Here is a 26,790-nt window from a genome sequence, read left to right on the forward strand (position 1 = left end):
TGTGAAATGCGTGACACTGACACTTATTTAATGCAAGCTGGGATTCTAATGAAAAGAGAACATTCAAAGTTGTAGAGGGCTACAGAACTTTTGAATAAAATGTTAAAGGGATGTGGCATTTGGCCATAATTGATAACAGCCTTCAATTAGTTTCATTTGGTGGCAGATATCTAAGAGATCTGGTACCATTTATTGCAACATTATTTTTTAATTATTTAAAGCAAATATAAACATGCCTGAATATATTTTGAGCACACTACCTCTTGATAAAACTGATAAAATTCTACATAAAACATTAAGTGCTAATGTTATGAAAAAGGGATGCAGTGGACAGGTCTCAGTTACAAGGAACTGATATGAGGTAATAAGTCCTCTGGTTAGAAAGAGGCCTGCATACAGCTGGCAGAGCCCAAACTGAATGGTGGACAGCTTGCAGAGTTCAGACAGGGCTTGTTTTAATCTCCATCTTGTCAGATGCAGAAAAGGGAATTGATTTTCACTGTAATTCAGTTTTATGACTAGCTTGCACTTTCTCACGCACTGCTGGGATAGTAAGAAGGGACCTTCTGCGGATTATGTCTAATAAATTCTACAAAAACACACAGGCTTTAAATTTTGAAACCCAGTGCCTTGTTGATAACATTTCTCTCCAGGATTAGAAAATTAATGAAATTTACAATGGTCTCAAGATGCATGTAAAACGAATGGATTGATTTAGTCACTTTCTCATTACGTTTGGCAATGTATTGTAAGTGATGCACCTCAAAAGTACTTATAGAGCATTCAAACATATGGATGATGGCATCCAGGATACACTGCTGCACTGCCAAGCTTAAATGTAGCTGTAGCACATTGATGGGTCTTATAGTTTTCAGCACAGTAACATGACTAGGCATCCTGCCATCACTGTCAGGATGATACTGATGAAAATCTGCAGTGGGTAGCTCAAGGTCTCATTGTAAGTCTGATCCAGTAACTCTGTGATATTCCACACTGCTGAGGGACAGATGAGCACACCGACACTGGATACACTTTCACTAGACAGATGTTTAGCAAAAATAGGACGTCCAAGTAATCTAAAACAAAATCTAAAAATGCCAGACCACTTCCATTTTGGTAAAAACTTTTTTACCATCAAATTTGCTGAGAGCTGTTAAAGTTCAGCACAGAAGAGACTTGACTTACTCTTAAAAATGGTTGCTTACTCTGACAGAAAATATGAAACGTGTCATTACATCCCTTTACGTCAAGCTTACCACAGTGCAATTCAGCCACGAAGTTTCACAGCCAGAAATTCAGGCTGTCTTTGCAAACCCGTTATTGTTTGGAAACATGCAGAGACTTGGGGATCGGCATAGTTTTATCTTGATCGGCATTTTTATCTTGAACTGTTCTGAAAGGCTCATCTTCTCACACAGTGGCATGGTGGTGAGCGAAATAGTAAACCACTCCCAGAGAGACTGGTACCCACAATCTCTCGGCCACCTCCTCCATAAACCCACCCCCTCCAGTCAGCCTCCTTCATCAACAGCAGCTTCCTGGCCTGACACGCGACTGTGGTTTCCCAGTAATCGCTTTGCATGGCTCCGGGCCCCGTGGTTGACATTTTTGCTCTAATCTTTGTTTATAGAGAGAGTAAATCATCTAAACAGAGCACGTTCCAATGTGCAGAGCTTGATGGTTAGGCGATAAGGAAGGGCTTGGCACCAACCATGAAACTGGCAACTGCTCCAGATTATGAAGATAATATGTTGCTGTCCTAATATTTAATCGAGTACTATGTGTGTAAACCATGCACACACTGTATACTGTACATACACCCACATAAACTTGCATTTACCCTGCCATTTTAAAGTGAGCATGCCCCTAAAACTGAATTGCCTGTAGTAGTTCTGTGGCCCCTACCATATCTACACATGTTGTACAAGGCCAAGGAGCCTTATACTGTGCACTGTTTAGTCTTTTGTTTTTCATCACAGTTAAATGACCTATCTGGTCAAGGCTGCTCCTCTTAGGAAGGCACATACACACATCGAACATTTTTATAGAACTAAACAAAGAAATCTTGTGTTGGGAAAAGGCTTGCAACCTGTACAACTATTTTAGTATTACTGTATATCTCTGAGCTCAAGGCTAGTCACCTGCAGCAAAGATCAATGTCCTCCCTTCAGCAGCTGTGTTGTCTTCAGCGATTGCTTCTAATCTCTTTAAGCCTTAAACTACAGTATTAATATACACTATTCTTATTTTTCATTTATTTTTAACACAAAGAGAAAAATAAAACTTGCTTAGTGATTTCAGCTGTGTGCGGCACACTGGTACAGTAGTTAGCACTGCTGTCTCACAAAGCTGGGGCTGTGGGTTCAATTCCTGGGGTGCTACAGTATGTGTGTGGAGTTTGTATGTTCTCTCTGTGTTTATGTGAATTTCCTCTGGGTGCACTTGTGTCCTCCCACACTCCAAAGACATCCTGGCAGGTTAATTGGCTTCCTTTAAAACTGGTCCTGGTGAATGTGTGCCTTGTGTGAGGGTCTGTGTGTTCCCTGCAATGGACTGGTGTCCTATCCAGGGTGTATCCTGCCTTGCGCCCATTACTTGCCAGGATAGACTTGGGCTTCCCTGCGACCCTAAGCAGTTAGAAAATGGATGGATAGATGGATGAATAGACTTCATCTGGGTTAGCTTCAGCTTGGGCTGAACCTGGGAGCTGAAGATCTGCTCAAACAAATTGTTGTTGTGAGTTTTGTGTTATTGTTTTTTTTATTTTCCCTGGAGTAGTGTAAATCAGGACTGTGTAATCTCATATGGATCAGCAGTGGAGGGCTTTAATCTTACCTTGACAATATGTTTGTTTCTTTTTAATTCATAGCTTTATTGTGATTGCAATAAAATGGAGCTTTCAAAAGACAGACAATACAGCTAAAAATACATCTCAACTGGGCTTTGCCTCAGTTAGATTTCACTATACACACATATTGTATATTGCACATACTGTATGTGCACAGTCTTATTAAAATAAAAACTCTAGAATACTGTACTGTAGGCATAAGGCATAAGGCATACTGTAAGTAAAAATTTTCTATCTTTATTAACTTTTATTGAAAAGATTTCCACGAACATTGTTTCAGGGTAAGTGGTTCCTAGGCTGTTTCACACTGACTGACTTCCAGACAAATATCAAATTGCAAATTGCACATAGGTTCAGATGTTTTGTGGATTATTCACTAAGGACCTCCTGGTTTCTTAATAGAGAGAAAAAAATTCTCACAGACATATATAATACCTAAAACCTAAAAAACAGGCTCTTTAGAAAAAAAGAAGCTGATTTCTAAAAAAAAAACAAAAGGCCACAAACAGGAAGTATCATGCAGAGAGGTCACAGAAAGTGAGCAGATAATCCTTTTTCTTATATTTATGCTTCATTTACTATATTTCATTTAGAGTATGCATGTGGTGTAAATAAATTAACCCATCTTTTCAGACTTACATTCATTCTGCAATTGTTCTCTGATATTCTGAAACACCTACGGTAAAGTGACAGGTTTAGATTAGCAGTCTAATCTGGTATGACTCTTGTAACATAATAAAACTGAAAAGAGGTCCATCCATACAAGAGGTATATAAAACGAACAGTTGTTTTATCTGGTCCTAACAACCTCTTTTAGTGACAGGGAATGTAGCAGCAATGGAGATATGAGTGGAAACCAGCTGGTTATCTGTTTAACTTTACAAATCTGGCTACTACCACCAGCTTGATACAAGAAAACTACTTCAAAGTCAATAGTCAAAATCTCAAAAGAAGAAAATCAATAGTGGGCACTTTTAGGAAAGTTGACAATGGTGGATCAGAAAAAGAACACAAGCCTCCTCGGCATATTGAAAAATTCTAGATGAATAATACAATAAGAACAACCACCTTAACAAAGCAGTCTAGGCTGGGCCTGTGTTGATTCAAGGGTAACAGCTGTTGGGCTGTAATCCTTAAACAACACAACATTATGCTTAAAGCCTTATTCATTGCTATCAGGGAGATTGCTTGAGTTTGCGGCAACACTAAGCAGGCACTTGTCCAGCACAGTTTACAATAAGCAAAATAAAGTTACTTCTGCAAAGGCATCAAGAAGCAATTTTGAGTTATTACAGTTTCCAACCAAATTGATTAATATTAGCCAAAGTAACTGACTGAATGCAGTGCAAAAGATACAACTACTAGTTTAATGAGGCCTGATTTTCCCCCAGGTTACTCTCTATTTTTTAGGCTAGCTATCATATTCCTTTGCCTGCTTCCATTTAAGTTTTGGTTTTCTATTTGTTATTGAGCAGTTAGGCAGCTGCAGAGCCTTTTTGGAGCTAAGGATTGTTGAGAACTCCTCCTGTCTGAGGTGAAGTGAAGCCAGACCAATTGCCAGGGAAGGCTGAGAGTTTTGAAAGGCAAGGAGAGTGCTCTCCGCTCACCTGCATGACAGGGTGTCCATTTAATAAAGCCACTGATGCACAACCACCAGCAAGGCTAATAAGGTGGGTGAAACAAAAAACAACCTAAACTCCACAGACAGATGCTTTAAATCACACACATGTTCAGGGAAACTATTTGAGCACCTGAGAGAGAGGGGGTCTGCACTGTGCATCACTGCAGGAATTCCAGGTTTTTCAACATCTTTCATTAACTCTGTGTTCTCTGGAGAATAATATGGACCTTCCAGGCTTTTCAACATTGGAAGCTTTGGTTTGAATCCAGCTAGGATCACATATGAAATATGTTTGGAAGTCTAAACTGTAGACTGTAACTGTAAAGCCCCGTACAAAGTAAATCACATGTCATATAACCAAACAGTTCAGCATAACAGATTACTAGCTGTTGGAAGATGACAGAATGGCCCATGGACTTGACTATGTATTATCAAACAGTGAGGGCCATTCTTCATGCCTCTCACAAAAATGGAAGCATGCTCCTTCATACTCTCTAAACACTTACCCACCTTGCCTCGTGACTCCTGTGAACATCCATCACTATGAACATCAGTTCCTAATGCTCAAGTCAGAAGGCACACACACACACTTCCCCTATGTCAGAAACATTCTGTGGTTCTCAATTGGGATCAGGCAGATGGTCAGAACACAGTACTACTTGAAGGTTACAGGGAAATTTAGGCTGTAACAGGACTGAGGAACCCCAGTGACAGATGATTAAAATTCTTAATTTTTGACCAGCAGATCAATGAGTTTTCTGTTTTTAAATGAACTGACCCATCAAAAGTAAAATTTCCTTCTATCTGCTTGGAAATAAAATACTTAAGAAAGACCCAAACTTCTTCATCACACTTATTAAAAAACACCCACACTCTGTCTTCAAAATGTGACTCAAAACTAAACTAAAAGTTATGATTCCAAGATGAGAAATCACTTCAGGGAGTCATTACAGTAACTCGCTTTCCTCCAGTACAGGACAGCATATAGTACATGTAACTTCTAGGGAATTTGCCGAGGATGAAATATAGAAAAAAGGGAAAGACAAATGTATGCCATATTAAGAGGCCCCTTAAATGCTTCATCTGAAGGGAGGGTATTTGAAGAATGGAGGCATGTCATTAATACAGGCGGAATATTCCTTTTCATTGTAATTACAGCTCCTAGCACGGCCCTGCTGAGTTGTGTCAGTTGTGTTCCAGTGGCGTCTTGTTCACACTCTCTACCAGCATTAGAGCAGTGTGAGATGGAGGACACAAGGGAGGGAGCTGAATAAACCAGCATCTCAAGTAACACTGCAGGCCTGACTGTTGGGGCTTTGAAGTCCCTAGTATTTTTTGGGGGGGTTTGGTGTCGCAGTGGGCCTAATTCACTCATGTTGATCAAACCCATTTTCAGCTCTGGGGGCTCGAGTTCAATCTTTTTGTCACAAGTGAATTGAGTCTGGCGTTCTGAAGCACAACCCACACAGAAAAAGCACTCTCTAAGAAGTGCATGGGAACGAAATAAGACTACTGGGAAGGCTGATGTTTATTAATTGGTTTGGCAGCAAAAACAACTCCAGAACCATGGCTAGCACAGGTAAGAAACATTCCCCAATGATGAAGTATCGATGTTGCACTAAGGTTCTAGGCACTTTTCTCTCAATAGTAATAAAGCATAAGGGGACCTGCTATGTACTGTAAATAAATGAATCCAAAAACCAAGTTTTTGTTATTTAGCTATCACTTATCAAATCAAAACACCGCAGACCTTAGTGGACTCCACGTCCTTTTACATAATGACTGTGTCTGAATTTTAGAAAAGATTCCTCATCGGCTTATATGGTAAAAGCCTGTGCCCACTGCGCAGACATGGCTGAAACCTGGCCTGGTCTCTGACTTTGGCACAAAGACCAGACCGACCTGCCTATTGTATATGTTTCTGAAAGAAACATGCAAGGTTCCTAATTTTGCATGATTGAACTAACTCACACCAGCAGAAAGAAAACAAACCAACACTGTGCACACTGTAGCCATGCCAAAAAGGAAACAATTACATGGGGCAGAAAAAAAGAAAATACTCCACTACCACTAAGAAAATGTGTGGGGTTAGAAATTTTTCAGTTGGTGTAGTTCACAAAGGTTAAATGCTAAAGGTGTTCACCTAGAAATCATTTTCTTTCAGATATGCTATTTAACCATGGTAAATACTGTACAGTAACTATAGCTCCTTCTAATTTACCTTATCATTAATGTTTTTTTAAGCTGCTATGGTTTTCATAGTTAATGTAATGAAATACATTAAATACTGTACCTAAGACACTATGAAAACTGGAAAACACCCACAAGTGCACATATGCTGTAAACATTCTGTATGTACAGTATACATACAGTATTATTTTTTACATCACTGACAATTCGTCATATTTGGCCTTTTTTACATATTTTAGGTAGGCATTCAGAAAATAATGATCCATAGTGTCACAGGGACGATAAAAGCCAATTAAATGGTTGCAATTTTTCTTCTAGATCTTTTCCTACAAAGAAAATTGCATGCCACAATCACTGTACCTGTATCTTAAACACAGGAACACGATCAAAGACATGTAAAGAATAGGGATATAGGCTTTATTCTACATTTTCAGGATGTTAACTACGAAATTGGGAAATACAAGATAATAATATTAAATTGCAAATGAGGACATATAGGAAGAAAATGAGGCAGGTGTTGAAGAGATACAATTATTACAATTATTAAATAACTACATACAGTATACATTGCAGGTCTGTCTGAAGGGTAGATGTGTGTGTACATGAATATACACAGCTGTCACTTAGTGAACTGTTTACTCCCTTCATGTCTGCACAGGCACGCAAGCCATACAAAGGAGTTGCAACCAGGACCACAGTCATCTAATGAACATTCTTTTATTATAGATTTAAAAAAATATACTGTATATACCAAATGTTTCAGACTTAAGTGACACTCTATCTGGAGTTTTTTTTTCCAAAGTAAAACTGCAGTTTATAAAATTTTATGCCAAGGTCCACATAAAGATAATCATGTGCTCTTGCATACGTGTGTAAAAGGGAGAGTGAGAGAGGGAGCTGTCAGCAGTGTGAAATGGAGCTGCTTCAAAGTCGAGAAGGCCATGACCTGAATCTGGCAAATTCACTCGCTAGCCAAGATGTTAAAAAAAACAGACTTTGCGAGGCCTCTTGGCAGCTCCCCACCACCAGCTAACAAAAGTCGTGCTGAAAGGCAGGATACAAGGCCCAGCTCTATGAACCCACTCTCTTTTGGTCTGCTTGCTAAAATATTTGTGGTCCAACAGGCAACAGGAGTCTCCCAGTGAGAGACAGAACATGAAGTAAGGTGACAAGCCTAGGCTTTCTTTAACACTCCTGTTGCACTTGGAGAGGACGTGTTCTGTAAATGACTGCTGCCCATCAAGATTAGCTAGGATAAGGCATGCTCCCCTTTTCAAGACCATCATAAAATTACTGGATTACACACAGATAAGGATTCTGCCAACAGGGCAGCACCTTGCCAAGTCAGTTAGATCTGCTGCCTCATAGATTGGTCCTGGGTTAGATTCCAGCCTGGGGTGTCCTGTGTGTCGAGTTCAGTCTGTGGGCGTTGGTTTGCTCTGCTTTGCTCACCCCTCCTGTGGTCATGCTAGGTAATTAATTAGTGTCTCAAAATTGTCCTATGTGTCTATGTGCCCTGCAACTGACTGTCACCCCATCCAAGGTGTAAAGCTGTTTTGCACCACATACAGTAATTCCAGCTTTTTGCATCTGCAACCTAAGATTTTTGCTGCTGCAACCTCCGATGAGTTATAAGCGAGCAGTGTTTGTGGCTTTATAATGATGGAGGGAGAGATACTGCAAATTGATTAACTGAATTATTCTAACATATGGACATCTGCACCTCGAAACATCCGTATAAGTAGTCTCAAAGGGAAGAACCATGTTAAGGTTTTCATAAATCATACCTTAAACCTTTGCCAAGGCCGAAGTGTAGAAAACTTTCATTAGAATATCAGTGCTGTATCTTCTTAGTGGATAAACAGAGGCCTTTACTTTCCAGACATGTGGAGTCAATCCTGGGCAATGTTTTCTGGTCATGGAACAAATACCAGCATAATAACTGACAATAAGTGAGTATTTATATTGCCCGTACTCATCTCAACTGGCCAAATTTCCCCTTGGCCTTTACCAATCATGGCCTCCTAATAATCCCCATCTATGAATTGGCTTCATCACTCTGTTCTCCTCCCCATTACTAGCTGGTGTGTGGTGAGCATACTGGTGCTGTTAGATAATTCTTTGACTGCCATCGCATCATCCAGGTGGGGGCTGTACAGTACATTGGTGGTGGTGGAGGGGAGTCCCCACTGTAAAGTGCTTTGAGTGGAGTGTTCAGAAAAGCACTATATAAATGTAAGTTGTTGCTATTATTATTATTATTATTATTATTATTATTATTATTATTATTATTATTATTATTATTATTATTATTATTATTATTATACCTTCATAGCATCTGGTCTTACAATGCTAAGACGTCTGTCTCTTCAGATAATCTTATTGATCACATAGCAGTAAGTGCTGTAATTTCACCATATGTAAGCTATGATTCTAAAAAGAGTTGCCAGTATTTCACCATGAAATGATACAGTGTATGCACTGTATTTTATAAAAATAATTGTTGAATTTTAGGCTTTGAATTGTATCATTTATTATAGAGCTTCAGTATTTACCAGGGCCTTCCATTTTTTCCACATTCATTGTAAAAATAATTAATTAATAATTCAAATCCTCAATATCAAGAGCTTCGTGTGCAATCCCTTTTCCAGCTGGAATCGATCTGAAATTCGGACAGGACTTCACTATGGATATGGATGTCTGAAATGAGAAGACATCGTTTATGTTCCATTTACACTTCAGGTGTGGACCAGTTAGGCTTACAGGGTAAGAAAGAGCCAGCACACTCTTTTTTTAATTTACTGTTGAGTACATTCCTAATATTATCATGAAATATTTCTAATGAAAATCAGAACTTTCTTTAAAGTTACTACAGGATAGTTGTTGCTGACATCAGGGGAGGTGTGAGTACTAAAGTACAGACGAGATTAAACCAGCTATGGGGGCAGACATTTAGCTACAAAAACCTATTATATCTTTTATATATGTCAATACCCATTTTATGTTGCAGGGTTTTACTGATGGCAAATATAGTGAACACACATTCACTCATGTACAGTATAATGTTCCAGAGTGCTAATTTACAGTATTAGAGTGCATTATTTATCATTTATTGAAGTTTCCACCCCAAACATAATCATTCTCTACAGAAATGAGGTTTTAAAAATTGCAACTCATATTATTTGAAACTATTTCACAACTAAAACCAAAGTGTCTAGGGTCCTTCATAATATGCAAATATATAATATATATTTTGTCTTTGGTAATACGAAACAGCCTGGCAATCGTCCTTGGTGGCACACTGTATGTTTGATCATATTATTGCTAAAGCATGGCTGAATGCATTTTTACTTTCTAACTATTTTAGAGAGGGGTGGCATGGTGGCTTAATGGTCAGCATTGCTGCCTCACTGTACTGGGGCCCTGGGTTCAATTATGGACCTGGTATGCTGTCTGTGTGGAGTTTGTATGTTCTTCTCCCGTGTGTGTGTGTGTAGGTTCACTCCAAGTGCCCCAGTTACCTTCAACAATTCAAAAAAACATACTGGGGGGCTAATCGGCTTCTGGGAAAATTGGCCCTGGTTTGAATGAGTGTGTATGTCTGTGTGTCTTCCCCACAATAGTGTATACTGCCTTGCACCTGTTGCTTGCCGGGATAGGCTCCGGCTTTCCTCTGATTGCACACTGCTCAATAACCATTATGTGGTACCCTGCGCTCCAAAGTCAACTTATCAGACTGCTAATTAATTCTGATTCCATTGATTTATCATTGAATGACTTATCTGTGAATCATAAGCAAGTGACATTTGGCAGTGTCTGTGCATGACAGCACCTGCCAACAAGAGAACCTAACAAGAGCTATATATTTCAAAAATTGATAAATTAATGATTTGGGAAACCATCTCTACTAAAAAACCTGCCAAGTCCCAGCATGCAAATAGTAATAGTTGATAGTAATAGAAAGTGATTTTCCAATGAGCTTAACAGGGACAGAGAAGCCAGCTATCTCAGCAAAAGTGGACATAATGTGTGTAATATCGGTGCAGTGCAAGTTCTGAGTGTAATAAGGTCTGTTAAGAAAAACAAAACGCATGCTAGAACATATTAGACTGTTGTTATCTAGTCATAATTCTGAACATGTCACATTTGTATGTTACACAGGTTATGACTCATGAGACCTAATTTCTGCTGCTCTTTTGAGAAAAAAATCAAAAGGAATAATGATAATAGGTGAAACTTTGGATATTGTGGAGGGAAAAGAACTTTAGAGCAATGACGGTGGTAATTATTTGACTTCATGCTGTTCTATTGAGAAAACAAAAGCTTACCTAACATAACACACTGCCACCTCTAACATTTCATGAACAGACTTGAAAGGATATGTTTTTCATTGCAGAAAGAAAATGATAAATCATGATCATGTTATTCATATGTTAAGAAAGTCTTTCATCAAATCAGCATGTGTTTTCCCCAGTACTTAACCAAACTGATCTTCAATCAAGACAATTAAAATATGTATTTGACTTAGGCCAATATTCTGGTATATATATAATACATAAACTACAAGAAACACCCTCTAACCTGTAGGGCAATAGTGTCTTTTAAGATCATGCGGGCCCCATATATTTGCCCTATAGCTGTGCAATGCTGACGAAACTGTTGTCAGTGTTAGCTAACTTTGACTTCTAACTTTCTTCTTAGTGTTGTGAAATGGTCCTAGGTAATTAACATTCATGTTCACATTACTTTAAATATAAAATGATCATTTCTATTATCCTATTGTCTGGCCTGGGCTCTGTCACCAATATTGTTTTTGTCCTACTCAAGTCACAGCTACTCTACATAACAGTGCCCTTTGTTCGACTAAAAAAAAGATAATTCTGCAGCCTTTTCCTGCAAACAGATCACTAATGCAGCTGGCGGAGATGTGATCGGGAGGAGGGAGAGAAAGAAAATCACCTTGATTCAGTGCACCAGTTCCTTTGATGTGCCTGGAGCAGCACTTGCTGCCCAGAGCAAACCTTAAGCCTTAAAATAAAAATCTAGCTTGACATCCTCAAATCATAACCATATGAATGTGAATTCCACGTAAAAACATTTTGTTCCGAGAGTCTCATGGATGAGGCATTAGCCAGTGATAACAGAAAACAGGTTTGAAGATAATGGGAGTCTGAAGAGTTGGTGGGGGTGAGGAGGGGGCGGTGGGGATGGGGGGAGAGGATCACTTCCAAATTTTTCACGGAGCGCAACTACCTAAAATGGAAGTTTTTTAGGAGAAGACAGAGAAAGGGTGACCTTCATCCAGTGAGAGAGACGGGGGGAGAGAGAGAGCAAAAGATTGGGAGTTACAGAATATGTAAAGTACAGTACATGCCAAGTCTTCAAACACAACAGGGCAGGGTTCACAAAGCCTTGTTACCACTCTTTTATTTAGATTTAATTAATTTACAGATTCAATATTAGTATACGTATCGAACAACTGTGCTGGAGTTTCTTCTATTTTTATTCAGTTTTGAATCATTACACAGAATCAGAATGTTATGCTGATTTTCAAAGACCTGACTAATTTCAATAACAAATGTTCCTCTTCCAGTAACAGTTATTTCAAATTGTGGAGATATCATGAAGTCCTCCATCTTTTGATGCCATCACTCACTTACTGAGGTGGTGCGGGTATGGGCTCTTCTTGTAGTATGGAACAACTGATTGGTCTAGAAAGCAAATCCAAAACCTTTACGTAACATTAACCAAACACAAGGCACAATTTCCACACCACAGTCATTTGTAGACTGTCACCTGTAACATTAAATCCCTGAATATGCAGGGTTCAGTCGTGTATTCTAGAGTCAATATAAATATACACATGGCAATTTCCTGACTATGTTACAAGCAAAAGAAAATCTGGAACAGTTGTTAGAAAAAAGTAACTTGAAATTTGCCTTGTTTCATGTCCTTTGGAGTTGCTGAGGATCAAGACCACCCAAAACTGCCGCACTCCATTCTCATTATAATAGCTGCTTTCAAAACCATAATTAATCTGTCCCCCTTGCCAAAACTCTGTTGGTCTTGTCGAAGGAACAGGATGAAGACTTCAAGCACCACCCTTGTTCATCCTGAATCCAGCAGTGGCAGTCCAGGATAAAACGACAGTATGTTGCTTATTAAACACTAACATAATCCCCTACCAAACTGTTAAACTCTTTGGGTCATTAGCAAGAAATACAGTAAAGTGAATGGATTCAAATGCCAGCCAAATTCCCATGGACTCGGTGCTAATTCATGTCCAGGTTGTGCCTTGAGCACGTTTCACATTTCCGTATCAGTTCTCTACAGAACTACACTGCATCAGTAAGGTTACCCCATAGAAACCAACATATATCAGAAAAGCTAAGGCTTAACTTTTCTGTTCTAAATAAAGTTATTGCATGTGTTCTGAAATCTCTTAGAAATTTAAAGATAAAGTTTAAGATTCAAATGGACTTTAAGAATGCAGACATGAAACAAATAATCAAAACCTAATTATTTAACTTTCTGACTTCCTTTGGTAGTCTGCCAAAAAGGTACACAAATGGACCTTGAATAAATGTATTAGTGCAAAAATAAAGAGCAGTCTTGTTTTTCACAGTAGTGTTTACCTGTCTTTACTTTTGTTTCCAGCCGCCCTCATCGTAATTCTTGTTAAGAGGCTGCTGCTGCCGCCCTTATAACACATTCTTAATTGACTCCTCTCTTATTTTGCCAGAGGCCATCACTCATTAAATAAATCAAAAAGTGAGCATATTGTACCACACGGAACAGTGACTGGTAATGCCCTACAAATTCCTTTGCACTGCTAAGATGATCTGGGCGCACTGCACGCAGATGTCAAGTTCTTTCAGTAAAATACCGCCATTGTGTGGCCTCGCTGCTCCCCGAGTCGCTGCTGGCTGTCCCCGAGGGAAGTGGGGAAGGAGGCGGGGAAGGAGGTGGGGGGCGAAGGGGGAGCAGATGCAGCTGGGTCTCTGGAACCTTGTCTGAGTCAGGAAAACCACATCTCATAAAAGCAAAAAGGAAGCATAATGTTCTACAAGGACAGAACATTAGCAAAAATGTCACTCAGCCCGAGTTCCACATGTTGGCTGCCACGGCCTCTTCCTCCGAGCATGCCCGACTGATATGAATTCCATCTGCTAGGCAAGCCAAGTGACAGGGAAGAAATGCCGGCATCTGGTCTCCATTGCCGTCGGCTTTTTGTTCCAACTTACAGCTCTAGCTGGAAACATCTGAGGGGAATGAAGGCGCTGGCAAGCAACTAAAAAGGGTGCGCTGGCACAAGTGAGGCTTTCTTATGTTTTTCACACATCACTTTGGATTTTAATGTGGGGCTGGGGGGGAGGGGGCTGGGGTTCATTGTAGGGGGTTGGAGAGGCAATACTAATTCAATCATCTTCATCCAAACGGCTCCGGAGGCCAGAGGGGCATTTTATATTGATGCACCTACTGATAGACTTTTAATTGAAACAAGAACAAAAGATTCACTTTTAAGGATCAGGAGCTGGTTGGGTTACCGACAGTGGTTTAGGATCCTGGGCCTACAGCATAGTGCATTCAGTTTGACTGAGCTATATTACCTTTCAAATATATGAGCTGCCACAGCTACCTCAACCTCAGCAATGAGTGTTTTTTGTTTTGAATTCTGTTTTCTTTTTTTCATTAGTGCTCGACCCTTTAAATCACCGAAAGAATGCTTTTGAACAAGTTTTTTTTTCTCTCTTCTTCATATATCAGTTGGTTATAGATTTTGGAAAGCATGTAAAGGATTACCAGCCCCCTTTCAAGCCCAGATTTATCTGGTCTAGGTGTTTCCATTACCCAGCACTTCTACAGCCAAGTTAGAAAAGGCCTACCATATTGAAATGAACAACCCCAGACATATTGGAATTATCCGGTTTTCCCACAGCACTTCCATGCATGTGTTATAAAAGTCAGTGCACACCACAAGCATGTGTCTGTATTTGCACAAAGGAAATGGCCGGGCTAACAGATACTGCGGTGTTTGTGTCTACTCCACTTTGTGGACGATATCGAGTCACATATGCATGTTAATTCTATGTCAAGGTTGCTGGTTTCAGTATGAACTGAACTCCTCCTATTTTACTTGGATCTCAATGGATGTAGCAATTAGGAAGAAAACTTGAAGGTAAAGAAATTCCACAATGCCTTAAAATACAAATTACAGTATATGACACAAATAGAAATAAAATAGATAAACAAACTAAACCTGTTCTGTTCTTAATTGATGTAACTTGCCACAAAGAATTCTAAGGTGTTGTAATGTACTGTACTCTGATTCTGATTCCAGTTACCCTGATTAGGCAAAGACCAGGCATTCTTGACCTTATGGATTATGTTGCTTGATACCAATCTGCATAGATTACATTTATCAGACAATCAGAGTAGAGACTGATGACAAATCAGCAATAGGTAGAGTGGATACATCAAATCTGTAAAAATAAACAGAAAATTATAAGAAAGATAACAAAATAATTAAAATATGAAGTACTGTACATGCTGTTACTACTCAAGTTTTGCAATTCTTATACTAAGAAAGTATCATTGTGCTGAACACTCATACACTAAGATGGTGCTCTTCTTAAAATTGTTTTAAGAGTTTCCTAGCACATTTTATAAAACCACACCTCCAAATGTGAAGTCTAAACATCCAAATATTTTTTAAGTGAAAACAATAAAAATGGAATTGACTAGAGTGCTGTTTCATTTTCTTGCGGTATTGTTGTAATAATTATCCCGTAATTATATTCACTGAGCTCCATAAAGTGAGTTGGCATCTCATTTATCAACAATGTACTGCATTTTTACACTGCTCACGGAATGACACTTGTGTATCTTGAGGTAAGCCACAGGTAACAAACTCAATTGATTTGATTTTAATTTTGATTTTCTAATTAAGCATTTTGAAGTTATACATTTACAAAGTTCTGAACCACAAAGGTACTGTTGGATCCCATCCATGAAATAAGAAAAGATTGAACATGGGTGATGACAGCTGTGAAAATATCCCTCACCCAGCTTTTTTTGGGACTATTAATTGTGATTAGTAGCAAGTAGTCAGTTTATCTTTTTACCTGAAAACTGCTCAAAGTACTGAGCGGTTTTTTGATATTACTATACCATAACAGTCAACCTAACTTCAGTATAAACTCTACTTCATAGTTACAGTATGCTTTGAAATGTATTTGTTATTATTGTTACTATTTTTCTGATTAAATTTTTAGGGTTATGTCTTTACAAATTATGTGGAATATGATTAATCATAGCATTGAGATTAACCAGAATCAAGTCATAAAACATGATTGTCCATAGTAACAATATTATGAAAAGTATCTGTGGCAGATGTGAAATTTGCAGTAATTTTGTCATTGCAACAAAAGATGGAATTAGAAAACTATCTGAAAACTTTTGCTTTGGTGGCCCACTTTTAAAAAACAGGAAGGGACTGACAACACAATCACAATGAGCATTAGCATTTCTGCCTTGCTGTGTTGGGGCCGTGGGTTCAATTCCAGACCTGGGGTGCTATCTGTGTGGAGTTTGCATGTTTGCTTGGGTTTCTTCTGGGTGACCTGGTTTCCTCCCACAGTCCAAAAACATACAGGTAGATTAATATTGGTAGATTAATTGGCTTCTGGGAAAATAAGCCCTGGTGTGGGTGTATGTGTTTGTGTCTGTGTGTGTCCTGTGATGGACTGGTGTCCCATCTAGGTTGCCCCTTGCTTGCTGGGATATGTTTCAGCTGCCCAGCCACCCTATATCAGGCCAGTTAGAAAGGGATGGATAGATGGATTGACTCACATTTATTTGTTTTTTTCCATGTAAATGTTCATGGAAAGGTTACCTGTTCTTATGTACTAATGTGCTATTATTCTAAAAAAGTCTTCAAAATCTTGCTGTGAAAAGTTAAAAAAAATGAGTCAAAGAAACATTATGAGGGGCGGATCGAGAGCAAGATACTCAAAGATTAACAGTGCTTTATAGTACAGTACCTGAAACAGAAAAATGGTGAGAGACAAAGAGGATATACAGTACAGAGCATAGAGTCTGTAATGTTGAGTGTCTCTTGTGCTGCCATGCAGAGACAAAATTAAAATGTATCACCTGAAAGCCCTGTTAAATAGAAAGAGCTTAACTGTAAAAGAGTCCTTGTCTTGTGGAACCGGTCTACATTTTTCACGGTTGTGGATCACAGGGAAGGTATAAAGTAAAGGAGCTGCCGTGGCTCATGAAAGTCAAGGAATAAAATGATCCGACTGCTGCAGACCGTGGGGCCTTCTCTCTCACAGGGTGCGAGCGACTGCGCTGCGCAGTGAATGACAAGTGATGGGCCAAATCGCCAGGGAGCCCCCGTTGAGTTATTAACGGTGACAGGTACGCTACCTGGGAGACAGGTTGAAGAGGAGAAAAGATTATTTATAAGCGAATAGTTAACAGCTGTACCTACTGCTAAGCATTACATGGATGCCACAAGCGGTAGAATTCAAATCGTGGGTTATTCAAGCACGAACAACTGTCTGTCACCAAAAAAAGGCGCACTGTTCTGCTGCAAACAAGGAGAGATGAGCTGCTGGAGAACAGCAAGGCTATGTCAATGTCACAGCCAAATGAGAGGTCTGAAGGCCCTATGATAGGGAGCGAGAGAACGCGCAAGTTCATCAAAATCTTTAAAGATCTGGACAGCATTTGACACAAGGAAGTGTTGTTTCCTTATGTGCTGGCCGGCTTCCAACACAGAGCTTAGCTATGTCATTGAACGGTATGCAAGTCATGGACTGCTGTCATCTGTGGATGTCATGGACTCTGTGACACACTACTGACACTATAACCCAAGGCAGAAGTGACAGAAGTGCTCAACACTGCTAGTTAATCCTTTGCTGTCTCTTTTTTCCCCCTGTCCTGTTCACCTAAGGCAATACAAGTACAGATCCTTACCATATTAAAGTTAGCAGCTTTTCCCACAGTGTTTTTTCTCTGGGCCGGCACTGTGGAATGGCGGTTAGCACAGCTGCCTCGGAGCTCTTGGATTCTGGACCCGATTTTGGCCTAGGGTACTTTCTGAGTGGAGGTTACAAGATACCCCAGTGGCCATGTGGGTTTTCTCTGTTTGCTGTGGTTTCCGCCCATAGGTCAGTGACATTTTGTCTAGGTTAATTAGCATATCTAAATTGTACCCATACTGTATATGTGGGTAGGTGTGAGTGTGTGTACATGTATGCTCTGTAATGGATTAGTGTCTACCTTGCAACCATTATCTACAGCTCACTGGGACCCTAAATCTAAAGGGCTGTTGAAAATATAAGGTTGGACAGGTGTGTCATCACCACCAGTGTGTATGTATCAGACACGAACACACTCAGGGTAAAAAAAAGAGCAGGGATCTACCGATATTCTTACCATGTATTTTAATAAAAATATTTACACAAACATGAAATGTTATCGATAACTTTTCTTGTTTTGTGCATAGGAGTCTCCTGGACAGTATCTTTTCAAGTAACAACGGATAAGCATAATCATTTTAGGATTTACTGTAAGGATTTTAGCAAAAGTGTTTTGCAGCCAATATTGCAATGGGCAAAAGTTGCATATTTTACTATCATAAAATTAATAATTATTCAAATGAATCCCCAAATAAGTTCCTAGATTTTTAAACTGTGTTGATAGAGTCTGCCTTTTATACAGTACATTCTTTTATATTACATCTTTTACAGTACATCTTACATCTTTTACTGTTGTTATACTATGGGTTAAAGTCCAATGACTATTCATAATTTACTTTTTGCAAATTAAACAAGACATAGAAATACTTCACAAAATGCATTTAGCCTCTGTGTCCTCCTTTAAAAACTATCAAAGACATTGCCTTGCCTCGTCAATCTCAGTAACATAAGTAAAACCTATTCATTTTGATTCTAACCTTGAATAAGCAGTTTGTAAATGCTAGAAGAAACCATTAAAACATGTATATGTATATGTATATGTATATGTATATGTATATGTATATGTATATGTATATGTATAGAAACATTTCAAACTCAAATAGAAACGTAAAATAAGATAAACTAAGGTAAAAGAATGTTTCCCTCAATAGACCAAACTTGTTGGCAATTACTATGGCCTACTAAAACGACACAGTTTGCCCCACCAAACAAGAATGAAAGCAAACCCGCAGATTTAGATTTTGAGGATATCCAAAAGCATTGAGATAGCTCCATTGTTGGCCTTTAGTGACAGGTAAAACAGTGAATGGAACCTACTGACAGTAAAGTGACAGCTACAGTGCTTCCCATCTTACATTTTTGTGTAGCAGTAATTAGAACTGTGCTGTAAACTGCCAACACTTCATAAGGGCTTCTCCTACATTCAAAGTCATCTCAGATGTGATGACACCAAGTCTTTAATAAAGGTAGAATTTAAGATTTATTCCATGGTAACACACAGGTCATCTGTTATATGAACCCTAGTAAATTCAAGAAGGGATTTCTATCACCCCCTTTTTCTTTCATGACTCCCCGTTTTTGTTTATATCTGTTGTTAAGTGGTATTGCTAGTGCACAAAATTATTGGACTGTGAGCCTTCATTTGGACGGTGTTACTGTACGGCATTAAATATTGTATCAGCAGAGAAGCAGGTCACCCACGTCTAAAGGGCGCAAAACGCTGAATACATCCCACATAAAAGGTAAATGCTGACCACTGAGGATAATATCTGATCTTCTAAGACAACTTCTATAACAGCTTATCTAAGTGTTACAGGACTAAGAAAGTGAGGCAGATTGTGATCTAGTCTTCCCCTGATATCTGGATTAAGTCATCATTATATTTTAATCTGTAGTTTTGTCACAAAGGTGGAAGTACCTATGTACACTAGGGTGAAATTGTTTTGGTTGGCTTTCCCTTATGGTTTGGAATCTGGCTGCAATCTCTACCACTTTTGGTCTTCTGGATATTTGTGATGTACTAACTTTGGTAAAGATAAGGATAATATAATAACTTTATCAAAATGTGGGTGGTGCAATAGCTTTTCTCTTGTTTATTTAAACCACTACAATGTATCTAGCATTGTAATATCTGCTGCTGCCAGCATTAAGAGAACAAAAGTTATTTCTTTATGCAAGGGGATGAGGAAGAATGGAGCACGTTGTCCACCAAAGGTATTGGAGTTAATATACTTTTTGTTTTAAAGTATATGGGCTAGATCCTCTGATCAAATATTGTAGCTTCTAGTAACAAAATAGGCTAAACACTAGACAGACTAAATGTCCTCTCATGTGCAATCTTTCTTATGTTCTTAATTAACAACAAACCACTTATTTTCAGATTCATCAACCACCATGATTACTGTAAACCTTCTCAGTAAAAGTGGTAACATATTTATTTACTTCTCCAATGAAAACACAAAAATACAGAGCATGTACAGAGATGCTAAAAGTCGCACGTTATCATCAACTATCTTAGGGGAAATGGCTCTTACTATAGTACAATGTATACTGATGTAATTTAAAGTGAAATACAACTTCTGTAGTAGTAAAAAGCTTACTGAGTTATGCAGCTACAAATCAGGTTGGCGCATGTTAAAGATCAGTATAACAAGGTATGATCAACAGAAAATTTTCAAGCATGTGCTGTAATAATGTTCAGTATAAAGATTACGTCTGTTGGTGCACTTGACAAAGTTTCTAAGTAGTAGCCTTTTGGGATCCACTTCATGGACTAATTCACCTCCTGTTGTGTTTCTCATGAATTGTTTTTATAACAAATCTCATATATTCAGAATATTTTTTCTTTGAATACTTATGACATTGTATGAAGAGTAATATTCTGCAGCACACCACCTCCAACCTTGGTGGTCTATGACATATGTCAAAAGTTGCAAGCTTATCTGAGGGCTCTTCTCAAAATTGTGTGCAGATGCTAATAAACTAAAACAGAAAAACAGATCACATTTCCACAGACTGACAATTGTGATTTTTTTACTGACAGTAGGCGCCCATACAAATTGTACAAGAGTAGTTCAGTCAATCCTAATAAATGCAACATAGAGACAAAAATGTATTGTAGGCTTGTTTGGGGTAACATATCTGGCTCAGGGAACAGCAGACTATCCATAAAGATGAGGCTGACAGAACCCCAACCCTCCTTGTCACAAGGAATGAGTGAGGGAGCTGCTGCAAAGCTCCAGATGGGGTAGTGGGAGGAGCATGAGAGAAATACAGTAAGTAAAAGGAAGTTCAGGAGGCAAGACATTTATACGTAGGAGCACATATGTGGGTGAGATTAGGATCTGAGCTTCTCTCAGACTTCTGTTTAGAACTCCAATCATGAGGGAGACAAGTAATTTAGTCAAACATACTTTAATTTCATACATTTGTAATAAAAAAAGCTCGCAAGTTTGAAATATCCTGCAAAGTATAACAGCTTTTTAAGATCAAAGTTCTGTGTAATGGGAAGTTTGTTTAAATACTATATCTACAGTACATGTATTGTCAACAGCCTTGTTTGTATTGTGAGTAACAAATCTTTTAAAAAACAAGTTAATGTAATTAGTTTATAAGTAATAAACAAGCACTGCAGCAGGAGAACTTGATTCATGACAAATAAGGCTGAAATAAGGCTAAGAGGTTTATTATAGTCATTACTCTTTTCTCCTGAGAAACTGGTATTCGCAAATATGATCCCATGTGCCAGTCAATGTTCTGACAAAAAAAACTTCTCTGTTTGTTGTTTTAGAGGGCTGGATGACAAAGAGATTCTAAATTAAACACCTTTTGGTTTCTCACCCTTATCCACCCCCTCCCAGTGGCCCTACAATATTACTTTATGATTTCAATGTGGTCAATATTATCTGAAGTACTCCAACCAATTCACCCAACTAACACTAATAACTGCTGTCCTTTACTAGATATAATATTCAATAGACTGTTGTTAAAAGCAATAATGAAAAAACTGTTGCCCTCAGGGCACTAACTGATTGAATTTCATACATACTTACAGACTAATAAGGTATTATGGGATTTTGCTATCCTTAATGTGACTGACAACGGCACAGTCAAAATTCTTTGAAGATTATTTGAACAAATCTTTGGAATGTCTGGCCAGCGCTCTGGCAAGCTGCTGATTTTTTTTTTCAGAGCGCAGTCCAGACCCCCTCCTAAGTTTTCTCCCCCATATTGAGTATGAAACTGCGACACATGTCTTAGAGGCTAAGTATATTAAAAACAGCTGATAATAAACTGCTATATAAGGATATAATATTTCAATATCCCTGCTGGGACTGTAGTCTCATGTCAGTAATTCTCAATGCCTTGCGTTTTAAAATGAAAAAAAAAAATGTTCAAAATACCAAAGGGATAGTGAAAGAAAGAATTGCAGGCTGCTGACAGCAAATGAATAAAAATACCAACTATGTAATAAGTTGATAGTTCTGATTTCCCAAATACAATTATAACACTGTGCAATTATGAATAAAAAAGGCTTCACTCACAGAAGCTGGTTAAACAAAGCAGGCCCTAAAATGACACCCTTAAGGTTCGCATATTGTTCCACTTATTCAAGGCCTCAAAACAAAACACATCTACCTCTGTCTGGTATTGGCTTTGGACACACTGGAGTAACCACAAGCACATGTAAAGTTGCTCCTAACTAATTCATTCAGGAACACTTTGGTTTGCTGTTAGACCAAACCGCTGTATCTTTGATTAAAAAACTTGTCTGATTTCAATTTGGGGAGAAAGGGGAAAACATATTATTGTGGGTTTTTTACAATCCGCTGGCGTGACATTTTTCGTGTTTTTTTTTTCGGAAAGGGACATATTTCTGACAGAACAAAGAGAGCAATATTCAAATTTAAAATTCTAGAGAGACTGAAGTGCACTAAACCATGCAAGTGTGCAAGCCTATAAACACTCACCTCTCTTTCCAGACACAAGAGGTTTCAATTTTTCTAATAAATAAGCGAACGTGAGAATTCACCAATTTAAACTTGTTCTGTAACTCACAACGGCCTCGTGAAAGTTAGTTGTTAAGCAAAAAGTTACAGCTAGAGGTGTAAACTAAGACTTATATACTACCTTAACATAAACTCACAAGTTTACTGTATTTTTACTAACAAATAAGAAAAAAAATAAAACTGAAGGAAACCAAGATTATAGACCCCTCCGTCTCTTGGGATCTTTTAGTATAAAAACGTGCTTAAATACAAAAACCCCAGAAAAATATGAAGTTACAAAGCCGCCCATAAAAAAATAAAGATAGAGAATCATATTTAATTTAAATAAATCAATAAATAATATAATAGTAAATCTGATTATATAATACCTGTATGAATGAATCTGGGTAAACTGATTTTGTGAAATAAACATTTTTTTCAAATGAACATTTCACATGGATTTGAACTAAGATTTTCTAAATGTAATGTAATGGAGACTGAGGATTTAAATGTTTCATAGTAATATTATATGACTGGGCTCTTCATACAGTATTTCAGCTTTTCTTTTTCCCAGATAAGATTTAGGATGTCTATATATGTTAAAATTAGTTGTTCTTTTTTCCTTCCGTTGTCGTTTTATAACACATTCTGACAAGACAAATGTCAGTTCAGCAGAGTATTTACAGCAATAATAAAAGGAAGGTTTATTTAAACACAATTCACAGTTAAGGAATGAATTTGTCATAATGAGTGTTATCTTATTGTACTATATCTAAAGTATTTTCAACTGTTATTACCACTATAACATTAATTATTTTAAAGTCTGATGTCCTGTCATTCCTCCATTTACTTTCAAATAGGCTTCACTCCAAAAAAAATAACCTCACATTAACAAAAAAACACTTTTAAAAAGACTTTACAGTACATATTGTGCAAATGTCACATGAGCTAGGTTTAAAGAATATTTTGCAATAAAATTGTATATTTTTAGTTTTTTTTCTAACAAAAAATGATCAAATGGGACAAAACCTAGAAAGTTCTCAAAAGCTTCTGTCCGTGATCAGGCAAAGCCATTCAGCAAATCAACTGTGTGATTGTGAAAGACATTGTGCAACAAGAAAGCAGTGTAACGGATGAATTCTCACAAAAAAGAAAAAAACAAACAAACAGCTGATTCTAAATTTAGCTGCTGTAAACACAGGCATCAGAACACACGCGCTTGTTAACAAATCATAATGGGCCATAAGGCTCTCATACTGTGGGATCGACGGGTTGTCTTCGTCATGAAGTCTGAAGTCTAAACATTGCAGATTCCGCCATGTGTGACACTACATTAATAAATTCACAGATCCTATAAGACCACTGCTTCTCAAGTAAACTCTCGTTAGTCAGGAATGCATTGACAATCTCTAACTATATCACTTTAGGGACAGGAGGGGCAGACATGTTGCAGTTCAGTTGGGTGTCTCACCTGGAGGATGTATCCTCTGACGTAGTCTCGCAGTGTCCAGCCCAGGCCGTGCAGGATATGCAGTACCTCCTCCTGCTTGAGCACGCTGAAGAGCCGGTCCAGCAGGATCTTGAGACGCACCGGCACCGCCTGCGTTCCGTACAGCATCAGGCTGCTGATGTCGAAGACCACGTTGGACTGCACGATCTCCACCTGCGTGGGGTGGTACAGGTGCTGGGTGCTGAGCTTGTCCAGCGCTGAGCAGTAGTCAGGTGGGGAAGAAAAAAATAAGACAAAACAAACAAGAGGGCATCACATACTCGTTTGAGTGTGTCTACACATGCACACGAAGATGCAAACCCCGGCAGCAGTCTTGTCATAAATCGTCCAAGATTATGGGAATTAAACCCCTAGAGGTTTGTGCAAATATTGTGGAGGACCCCAGGAATTCCACACACAAGATCCTGCAGCACTCGTCTCCCAGAAATTCCTCCCATTTATTCACGAGATTATTTTGCACCTAAATGTAAGACGATTTCTGCATTTGTACTACAAGTTTCTGGATATATTTTTCAAGAAAAATAAAGCAATTTTGTTTGCAGCACCTTTTTTTAAAGAAAATGGCAAGGTCAAAGATTGTATTATTGGAAAACAAGACATTTTACGTTTCTAGACAGAGTAAATTAAAAATGTCCTTTTGTTTTTTCACTGCTGTTATGTAGCCCCACAAAAATGTAAACTGTTTATAATGTATTCTCTTGAAGAAGTGTCAGTCACAGGCCTGAGCTTGACAATATTTTTGTCAAAACAGAGAAAAGCAAGCCCTTTCACTCCAAATGAGTTATAGAACTTCAGTGACAAACAAAAGATTCAGAAAGCATGCATGTTCGCTGCGATAAATTCCTACCGTACCAAAAGAATAAATTGTAAATCCAAGCAACTCTCCAAAATATAATAATAAATGAGTAAAAATGGCACAAAAAATAAACAAAAAACTAACCTGCTGGAGTTGCTGTATTCTACACAAAATTATAACCTTTCTCAACGAGATCTTTTATCAATGTTTTCTATGATCTGATTCCAAGCCAAGTTTGCCACTAGCTTTTTGCAGCCGGGAGCGCAACTACAGTTAGTTCACAGACACTGCTGTCTGCATGAGGTTTTTTCTTCCCTCCTCCTTCTCCTAGCTGCAAACTTTGAAACCCATCCAGCTTTGACACACATGCTGCCTCTTCAGTTAATAACTATCAAGTTTCCCCTTGTCTCCCGTCTTCTTCTCTTTGAGGCAACTGCGCACTCAGCACCATGAGATAATAACACATCTATGAGATAAAAGCAGTGGCATTAATGTAATTGTCTGCTTCTCTCTCTCTTTAGCCTAATCTCCTACCCCCCCCACCTCCATTCTTTCCGCAGTTTTGACTGCCTGTGTGACACCTGTTTTTGCCTCCTCTGATCCTACGACAGGTTTTCCGCTGACGAGGTTTTTGCCTGACAACAGATTCTGCCAGACACGAACATAATAAAAAATGAAGAACTACTTGTCAGAGTCGCTGCCAATGTACAGATGAAATGAAATAAAAAAAAAGAGAGAGAGAAATTCCTGACAGGTCTCAGAGAGCGAGAGAGGGGAAAAAATTCAATGGGGGCCCTGTGACGCTCGCTGACGGCCCTCTCTCGCTGGCCAAACAGGTGTTTTCTTTTATCTTATTTTTTGTAACATAAAAAAACCATGAGGAGAAACCTTTTGAACTGACTTTTAAATAACAGATCGGTCTTTTTGGCTGATTTGGGAAAAATACTGTCTCACAAGCCCTACACAACTATAATTATTTTTATTCCTCTTATTAAATGTCAACTGAATACAGATTAAGACTTAAATATCACAAATATATATATAGTATATTGTACATAATTACTGTATATACAGTCCTATAATTCGTAGTGATGGTTGCTATATTATACCATAAAACTGAAAAGTGTTCACAGATAACAAGGAACACCCCCTAGTATCATGGTGGTTATGGGCACTTATAGTTATAAATATTAATTAGGTCTTATCATATCATAGTGCTAGAGAAGATGGAAAAGCCTTATGACTTCTTCATATACTCCATATACTTTTCCATATACACATATTAGATACTGTAGGTAAGTACAGTACTTTAGGACATATACATTGCAAAAACTATTTCAGACAAAATTAGAAAAGTTGGTATTTCCTACCAACAACCCATTTGTTAATTAGCAATTTTCTGGAAAAGCTAAAAAAAACTGAAGTACAGAGAACAACACTTGTGTGAGTACAGTGCATTTCAACAGCTGAGTGAATCAGTGCCACATCAAAATAACTAACTGTCTTCAAGGTTACTTTTTAACTAGCACTATGTCCAACAGGGGGCTTTAGAAGACACAAAAAAGCATTTAATTAAAAACCATTTTGCAAACTCTTCCTTTATTGCTGCTACTGATACTATTATTTGTTCCTGAATTATATAACTATGATTTTGGGTGAAACTCTGTCACTCATGTAAACAGTGTTTACACAGAAAAACAGACCTCTTCCTTCAGCTGCCACCTTACCGTGCAAAAATAAGACAAGAAGGAATTTATATTTTTCCAAACAAAATAATTTTCAATCTATGTTAAGCTTCTCCCAATTTCCCTGTTTAGCAGAAAGTGAAAGAGTAAAGAGACTGACT

General features: G+C 38.3%; 1 protein-coding gene across 5 annotated transcripts in view; it reads right to left on the reverse strand.

Annotated features, from left to right (window-relative positions):
• bnc2 (basonuclin zinc finger protein 2) overlaps positions 1 to 26,790 on the reverse strand; it is a 274,475-nt gene that overhangs the window by 45,103 nt on the left and 202,582 nt on the right. For all 5 annotated transcript variants that reach the window (XM_015345266.2, XM_015345265.2, XM_015345267.2 and 2 more), the window contains one exon: positions 24,110 to 24,345. In XM_015345266.2, coding sequence (XP_015200752.1) covers positions 24,110 to 24,345 — 236 coding nt within the window. The remainder of the gene's footprint in view (positions 1 to 24,109; positions 24,346 to 26,790) is intronic.

The sequence above is a fragment of the Lepisosteus oculatus genome, chromosome 1, assembly GCF_040954835.1.
Source record: "Lepisosteus oculatus isolate fLepOcu1 chromosome 1, fLepOcu1.hap2, whole genome shotgun sequence".
Classification (NCBI taxonomy): Eukaryota; Metazoa; Chordata; class Actinopteri; order Semionotiformes; family Lepisosteidae; genus Lepisosteus; species Lepisosteus oculatus.